The sequence below is a fragment of the Anopheles ziemanni genome, chromosome 2 (assembly GCF_943734765.1).
Source record: "Anopheles ziemanni chromosome 2, idAnoZiCoDA_A2_x.2, whole genome shotgun sequence".
Lineage (NCBI taxonomy): Eukaryota > Metazoa > Arthropoda > Insecta > Diptera > Culicidae > Anopheles > Anopheles ziemanni.
In genome coordinates this window covers 72729620-72738298 of record NC_080705.1, presented here as the reverse complement: position 1 = coordinate 72738298, position 8679 = coordinate 72729620, and the positions used below count along the sequence as shown (strand labels likewise).

Sequence of the window (8679 nt, the reverse complement as noted above, 5' to 3'; positions counted from 1 at the left end):
CTCAATCTTAATTTTAAAGGTCTCCTTAAGAAAACCCTTCTTTGAAAAGTAGTAATATAACCTGTCTTTTGATTTCATCACCATCAAGGTCCAGCCAAAGAAATTTATTACATCTATCATGCCAAAAATAATCGATTGATTGGTACCTTAAACATTTTCCTTGAGTTTCAGATTACAATTTAAGCCATTTTACTTGTTTTATTAAAAATATTAAATAATTTGGAATTTAATTTATTTCAACGGTTTCCGTTCTGTGTGAGCAAGTATATTTCAAATAACTAATTCCGTTCCACTGAATTCATCGGAACCGACTAGGTGCAACCTAGGGTTTCCCACCTCCAGTTCCTTCACTCGACAGGAAAATCTTAAAACGTAAAAGTACGCATCAAATACTCGTCTGCGTTTTGACCAAAATTAGGCTGTTCCTGGGCAACTATTCTTGACTAATTTATCAAAATCGTGTAAATTAGCGCAGGTTTTATCTACGGTGAGTGTTATTTTCTGTTTTTTCAAACCACAGAGGGAAGAAAACTGGTTTTAAAATGTGCTGACGACAAATTGGTCGGAACAAGGCAAGGCGGCCATCTTTGATTTCGAAGTGAAGAAAATAGTGAAAAGTTAAAAAAAATTAATGTCGCGTTAACAAATTACGACTCAACGATCACTGTTTGCTTGCTAGGTACGTTAATCAAACGATTGTCCGCTTCTTTGTAGCCTTCCCTATTCGCGGCCAGCAGTAGTCAAAGTAAAATTCATCAAACTGGATAAAATGTCTCGTTATCGTGAGTGGGACCTGCAGTGCAAGGTTTACGTAGGTAACCTGGGCTCGTCTGCGTCGAAGCACGAGATCGAAAGCGCGTTTGGCAAATACGGCCCATTGCGGAATGTTTGGGTCGCTCGCAATCCACCCGGATTCGCCTTTGTAGAATTTGAGGATAAACGTGATGCCGAAGATGCGGTTCGTTCGCTTGATGGAACGTAAGTGTTGCGTGTGGGAAGGAAAGTTTTAGACAAGCTCCTGATGAAATCCCTGATCCCTTTGTAGACGGTGCTGTGGCACGCGTATCCGCGTTGAGATGTCGTCCGGTAGATCGCGACGGGACGAACGTACCCGCAGACCTCGCCGCTCCTACAGGTAAGTCCACGAAATCAAGGTGACGACGGATATAGAAGCCAACCATTTTTAACCTCCTTTAACGAAAACGTATGTTGCCATAGCAATTAGCAGATTGTCGATACTAAAGATAAATTTAGAGATTACTTAAGTGCACTGCCGGAGAATACAATTCTACGGAATGCGTATGTGTGTGCGTGTGGCTATATGTTTTTCGAGACGATACAGCACGTCCATCTATTAATATTTATTTTGTTTTGAGTTTTGCGTGTGCTTGAGATAGTCTCTGGAAGCGTTTGACTGCGCCAACAAAACAAACAGCTGGTGGTTTTCTTTCGGGCTATGTGAATTTTAACTTATTAGAAAATGAGAAGGGTTCGTTTCGATTTCAAAAGACCTTAAACGATTATCTCAGATGCTCTATAGGCGAAGTCGTTTGTACTCTGTTGTTGGCATACACATTGCCAGTTAAACTCGGAACGGCCAGTCCTGATAATTCGTACGCCAACGTCAAAGCAAACAATCTAACCAATGGTTGATCAAACAAATTTCAGGGCAAACTCTACTATGATACTCCACGACAGCGTCTTCCGCCACAGAACATCATCTTGTTCAAATTTTGCTAGTAGCGCTACTAGTGTTAAGTCTACTACCGCAACCACCACCACCACCACCATCAATTCCACCAATTTTACCACCACCATCACAACTACCACCACCACCACCAAAAATACAGCCACTACTACTTCCACCACAACCACCACCACTTCTGCTACGAGCCCGAGTGCCCGGCGGCGCCTGCAGGTCTACTCTAGACTCGGTTGTTCGTCCTTCGGCGTCCACGTGCGTGCGCGGGTGCTTCTACCTTCTCTACCCTGGCAAGCGCCCCCGACAGCACGGACAGCAGCACTGCGCTTCCTCTTGCGACGGGCTTCAGCAACGGCAGCGGCCATCCGATTCGGCGGCCCCGAGCTCTGCAGTTTGCTTCGTCTTCCTCTTCTACTACTACTACTACTACTACTACTACTCCGACTTCGACTCCAACTCCATCTACTCCATCATCTTCCTCCACAACACTACTCTGCCAGCCAGCCGAGTAGCAGCGGCCGCGCCAGCAGCATCAGCAACGACTCAGCGCGTCTCACCGGGTGTCATCCACCGCTTCTTCCGTGGACATTTCCGTTGGTTCCAACTTGAGAGAGGCGTCACGCTTCGACCAGGACCACTCCACCATCTCCTCCGCCACTATCGGCCTGCCTGCATGTGGCCTCAACAAGCCTCTGCCGTGGCGTGTAGAGCCGAGGACAGGACACACCCGTTCGTTGGTCCATGTTTCGTACTGGCCTTGCGTATCATCGCCGTGCCAACCATCGCCATGCTGCGAGTTCGTCATCCGATGATGTGCTGTGTCCGACGCTGATGGCGTTCGAAGCAGCACTTTCTTCACGATCCACCGGTAGCCGACGACTGCTAGTGTACACACGTCCAAAAAGACTTTGGCACACGATCAATTCTACACACATCCGCCCAGCTGCTGCTGCTGCTGCTGCTGCTGTTGTTGATGCTGCTGCTGCTACTACCGCAACCACCCAACCCTTGGAGAGCCTCCCTTGGAACCAACTAGAACGAACACACTTCAGAGAAGGAGAGGAAGGAAGCTGAAGCTACCGCTGCTTCTTCCTCCATTTTTCCTCCCCTTCTCTGGGCGTTTCGATTTCTCTGTTTTTTTTTCTTTTCTTTTTCTTTGTATCTCTTTCCCAGCGAGATCCTTGAGTTCTTTAGCATAATTCGGCCTGTGTGTAGCATATGTTGATGTGCAAAACTTTAGACGCCGTGTCTCCCCTCCCCTGTTAAAGCAGGTGCTAGCAACCCGAACACATTATTAGCTCATCATCTTAGGCTGACCTTGCACCGCCAACTTTACTCATCAACCGACTACATACCACCTCTACCGCTACTGTACCTTCAACTATTTCCACTACTGCAACCTTCTGCTACCACTGCTACTACTTCTACTACTACCACTACAACCACCACCACCACTACTACCATCGCGAAAAGGGACTTCCCAATCTACCTAAACGCAGCCGTTGGAACTTCACCGTCCACCCATGACCACCGCTCAGCGGGTTGTAACGCCAGCTAAGTAAACTAGCCACCATCTATTTCTTCCGAGACTACTACTACTACTATCGCTTCTTCCGCTACCAAACCTTTTCGTCTCGGGATTGGCACCGGTGGCTAACATCGGCTTCGTCAACCTGAACATGATGACGGGGCTTCCCGACCGCGACCACAAAACCCCGGGGGATTAACAACTTCTTTGGGCAATCTTCGGAGCGCCTCGCCTTTGTTTTGGCACACGTTTCATTCTCCTTCCCAACCGCGCGCCAGCAGCGGAGTCAAGCGCCTCGCCGCTAGCCTTGCAACAAACCTACAAACGACGCGCAACTGTAAGTTAAAGCTTATCAACCACAACCGGTTGCTCCTCATGCTCTCATCCTTGTGCGTAAATAATGATGTATCTTCAGGGTCTCGTAAAATCAGCTCCTCAGCAGAAATAGACCGATCCCTTCGTCTGCAATATCTATTTCTTCCCGTCGACATCATCATCGTCATCACTGACCACCACTACCTAGTGTGTATTGATCTTCATCCTTCATCCTTCATCGCGTTACCTTCTACAAACTCCAACGCCACCATCAAGATCACTCACATCCGATAGGCCATCTATAAAAGCAACACTCGAGAACACACCTCTTGCTTCATCTTCTCCAACTGCCTGTTGTGCGTAGCTTGCGTATGCGCACACGGATGAAAAAACGCTCTTCCTACTTCTCCATCATCGCGCTTCGGCCGGTCATCATCCTGACCCGGAATGGAGCGGGTTGATGAGGGTTCACCGACAGAGCAACGCACGAGCAACTACCCCGAGCGACCCACTTCTTCTTCCTCTTCGTTTGTGTGTGCCGGTTCTGCAAAACTCCAGCGCGAGGAAGCTTTTTTGTGGGACAATTTCCGTACGAAACAATAACAAGCTTCCTTCACCACGAACAACAACACCACAACTACTACCACCACCACCACCACATCCACCATCTAAAATGCTCCACAACGCCCCCCGCGTGCGCTCGCTTTCTTCTCTTCTCATCCCTTCCGTTTCCGGAAAAGGTAGGATGTGTACGTATTATTTTTTTGTTTATAAATTTTTTTTAAGACATTATTTAATCTTTTGGATTTAATCATTGCATTTGCGACCTGTGCGACAATTCCAGGAGCTCTCTCTCTTCATCTCTCTTTTCTTTATCAAACCTTGTTTATTCGTATTAGCTATTCATTCTATTTAATGTTTTCCCTTTGTTTAGTAAATCCTATTTCATTTGTTGTATCCCTGTGCTTACTATTTGCTGTCTTGTAGTTATCCTGCTGTTCTGTTCTACTATGCTCCTGTTTAGCTCGTGTGTTTTGTTATCCTTTCTCAACTCTCTGCATCATTTTTATTTTAAATTCATCTGCCAAAGGTACAGATCCAACAGAACACGACCCCATGACAAGCATCTCTAGACAAATCGCTACCCAACAACACAACGGTTGTCCTTTTGAATTCCGACAAGGACCTGCTACTGATAAATGGGCGATAAAATTAGTAATTAAAAAATCAACAACCCGATAGAATGAAGGCTGTGCGTGTGCGTGAACGTGGTTTCTCAGTTGTGTGGTACTTTACTGAACGATTGTTTGTGCGTGGATGGAATATTGATTCCCATCTCCTGCTTGTAATCCTTACTTAATTCACCTGTCGTGAAAATCGTATCGTGCAGAAGCAATCCAATGGCTTCTCGCTGAAAGCTACTATTTGGCTGCTGCTTGCGGTCAACCAAACGAACACACCGGGCATCATCATAGCAAAAACCCAGCGCACACAACCGTTTGGCTTCTTCAGCAAACATGAACAAGAACGAAATCATCGAACTGAACAATTCGTCCCATCGTCTTCCCGACTTTCTCCAGTGCCGAATGGGGCGGGGAGGTGTGTGTGTGTGGGGTGCACAATGGCGCAAGACTGAAACCGTTGCAGCCGATGATGAATGTGCATCGAGCGGTTTGTGAGAGTAGATTGTTTCTTTCGTTTAGCGTAGACCGATTGACTTTTATTACTCATTGATATTCAATTAATTTGCTGCAACTAAATTAGTTCGCCTTTCCTAGAGTTAATCGGAAATAGTACTAGTTTATGATAAGTTAGGAAAAAAGGGGGTCACTATCACTGACCACGCTGCTACGACATATCCTCAAAAAAAAAAAAAAAACAAACGCTGCGAACGCATTTTGTTTGCCACCGAGAATAATCTTATTTCGTCTTCCAAATCTCCCTTTTCTCCCTCTCCCCCGTATCCTACGCCAACTCCAACCTCATCCAAACGAATTCGTCCCGTGTCCACCGTCCTCTTCATTTCTCTTCTTCTCTCCAACGTAGATCCCGATCGCCCCGTCGCTCCAGGTCGCGCAGCCGCAGCATGAGCCGTGAACGTGATCGCGATCGCCGAAGCCGCAGTGGATCCCGCGATCGCCGCTAAGGCGTAAAGTGTGTGTATGCCGCGGGGGGAGAGAGCGGGTGGAATTGTAGGTGACCAAGGCGGTATACAAGTAAGCAGGGTAGGAAGGAAAAGTGTGGAGCATATTGACATGCGTAACGGTTGGACAAGAAGAACCATTCGTACGTTGTCTTTCATCTATATATATGTATATTTTTTCTTTACTCGCAACTTTTCTTCATTGCATAACAGAATTAGCGAACAGGCGGAGGATTATCAGGAGGGGGATGGAAGGAAGGATAAGCTTAGTACCGATCAACATTTGACCATACAAAGGCAACTCCACGTAGTGTGTAGCAAGGCAGGCAAGAAAAGTGTAGTCGTGGATTAAAAAGTGAGTTAGAAGGGCAGCATGCGAACTCGCCAGGATGTAGTTGACATAGTATTTAGTGTCCCTCTGCAGTAATCGATGGGGCTTCTCTTGCCCGGTGCCGATCGCGCTGCGTTTATGGTTAGTGAACAATTTTTACCTCCCCAAGGATCGGCAGGATCGGTAGGATTGTGAACTTTCACCAGGCGCGGTAGTGTGTGAAAGTGGCGAAGCAAAGGTGTAGGAAAAGGTTTTCTTTTTAATTATTGGAACTGAATTCCCCAAAGTAGGGGGAAGAGCATTTTTTTTTCTTTTAAAAGTTTGTCCACCATTCTTCTCGAAATCACCTACCGCCAACCACCCTCCTCCCCTCGGGACATCCAAGTTTTCTTGCGGAACGCAGTAAATTCTCTACATGGACAGTGTCATCCGTAATCGTATCGTAAGTCGATGGCGCGAACTTGTAACACACTTTCTTCGCGGCACTTGATAAGTATTTCTTCACGGTGTTGTGTGTCCTCTGCAGGACGGACACAAACCAACAACAATGGCGCAGTTCGAGTAGCGTGTTAGTGTGTTGTGCGTGTGCGTGTGTGCGAAACTCCGGAACTAGTTTTCAGTTTACCAGTCGAATTCGTGATGCATTAACACCACACTCCTTTATTATCCTTTTTTTTTTTTTACTTGGAGGAGCAGAAACGAAACAAAACGTAAAAAACTTATTTAGCTGTAGTACCTTAACGTAATGATACTTGATGATAAATAGACGGTACGCGAAGTACAAAAGAATGAACAAGCTGGTCGATTTTTGTTGAAGCAGTCCCCTCCCCACGTTCCGCGTACACTACGATATCACAAAGCTCTTAAGGATTAAGTTTCCGTTCTTCCACAAGGAGGTTTATACGTTGAAAATGTAGGTCTTCCACGACTCTGTAAATTTAGCTTTAATTTTGAAAAGGTTTCTTCTACATATATTTATGAAACGGTTCGTTCGAACCAAGTTTTGTTTTTTCTATCACTGTTAGCATTCATGTTAACTAATGTATTGTTTGCGAACAGGCGTTTGTCCTTTTAACTTGGTTTCCCCTGAGCATGGTACATGCAACCAATATGGAGTCAATTTTAAAGAAAAGATCGCTCAAATTATCCTTAGTTCAATTTTTTACCATGCGCTTTTTTAACGTGTTGAATGTATTGAAGGACTACAACGGTTAAATGGGAACATTGGTGAATGGAGTTGAAATTGCTAAGGGCACACAAAAATAGTACTGTTCCTTAAACACGCTTTTCCGAATCTCAATCTTAACGGCAAGCAGTTAAATTTACCTATAAAACGTACAACCTACAGCTTTCTCCTCCGAACTGTCCTTTCCTTTAAACGTATGGTTCCCGCTCAAAGCACAACAAAGCCGGGAAGCCTTTGGTTTAGTCTTCAGAACATGTTTCTACAACGTTACGTTAGCTTGCAGTTCGTCCTCGATGTAGCCCTGCACACCGGGGATCCGATCCGGAAGCGTATCGCGGTTGGTGTTGATATCATCCATGTCGTCATCGTCCTCGTCCGAGTTATCCGAATCATCACTTTCATCGTTGGCTGCTCGGTTGCAACGAAAGAAGTAGAAGATATTACGGTTAACTATTGCCGTCCGCCACGGAAGTCTACTCGGATTCCCTTACCGTCCTCGTCTTCGGTATCCATATTTTCCATGTGTTCGACAAGGTTTTTACCGATGGGCGTCAAATCGCTTCCGATGAGAGTTATTCGGTTGAGCTACATCGACAGGGAAGGAAGTATTTTGTTTTATTGTGTTTCCGAACTCCAAACTTATCACATCCTTACCCAGTCCTGATGCTCCGTTTCCATCGTGTTCACTTCCGCATCGTCATCGTATGACTCTTCGACGGAAAACCAAAAATCGTATGCCGACGATGGCTGCAAAGGAGGGAAGAAGGGAATCATCACTAGTTCTTGTGCGTTAACTTTGAAAAAAAATAGCCGGCACGGGTTTCTTTGCTAAACCACTTTGTTCCGCTTTCAATTTGTTTACAAACTAGCCGTTCAGCGAACGTTGACAGTTTGACAATAATAGAGCAAAGGTTGGTAAATGCAAAGGTGTTCCTCTAACAACCTTGTATAAATTAAGCTGCATCGCGACAACGTGATACGATTTTAAAATTGTTGTTGCTATCAAACATCGCATGAATTTTTCTATTCGAATTAATTATTTTTAGCACTTCTACGCATGCTTTGGTAAAAGAGTAAATGAGGCCCCGGCCGCCATGTTTTCGATCGTGGCTACACCTCTTGTGGACGTTTAAACTGAATGTACGCAATTGGTGATACATTAATTCGTTAAATTCAACCTACGAGTATTTGAACCGTAGTGTGTACCGTTAATTTCGGCTACGCAATCAACCTAGGGGATCGGTATGAGGGGGGCCCACGGGCCCCCTTATTTCTCAAAACTATAACAAACTCTCTTTTTCGGTAGACCTAGCGCAGTCCGCTCGCTTCGCTCGCTGCGGGCGCGCCGCCGTTTCCAAATCATTTCTTCGGCTAAACTCATTGTTTCATGCTGTCCATCATGTGTGGTATAGCTTACTTACTAGTAACTTAACATGTAAAAGTATATTAACCCGCATTCAACCTCCACTGCGTG

At 45.5% G+C, this 8679-nt stretch overlaps 2 protein-coding genes across 2 annotated transcripts; one reads left to right on the top strand and one right to left on the bottom strand.

Annotated features, from left to right (window-relative positions):
- Positions 1–358: 358 nt before the first annotated feature.
- Positions 359–6474, top strand: LOC131282377 (RNA-binding protein 1). Its single transcript, XM_058311818.1, has 4 exons — positions 359–487; positions 715–978; positions 1046–1135; positions 5592–6474. The coding sequence occupies exons 2-4, from the start codon at positions 770–772 to the stop codon at positions 5689–5691; spliced, it is 399 nt and encodes a 132-aa protein (XP_058167801.1). The 5' UTR covers positions 359–487; positions 715–769; the 3' UTR covers positions 5692–6474.
- Positions 6475–7353: 879 nt separating this feature from the next.
- LOC131281689 (anaphase-promoting complex subunit 15) lies at positions 7354–8055 on the bottom strand. The gene is made up of 3 exons (XM_058311037.1): positions 7860–8055; positions 7697–7790; positions 7354–7613 (listed from the first exon to the last, which is right to left on the bottom strand). The coding sequence occupies exons 1-3, from the start codon at positions 7977–7979 to the stop codon at positions 7465–7467; spliced, it is 363 nt and encodes a 120-aa protein (XP_058167020.1). The 5' UTR covers positions 7980–8055; the 3' UTR covers positions 7354–7464.
- Between the last annotated feature and the right edge of the window lie 624 nt (positions 8056–8679).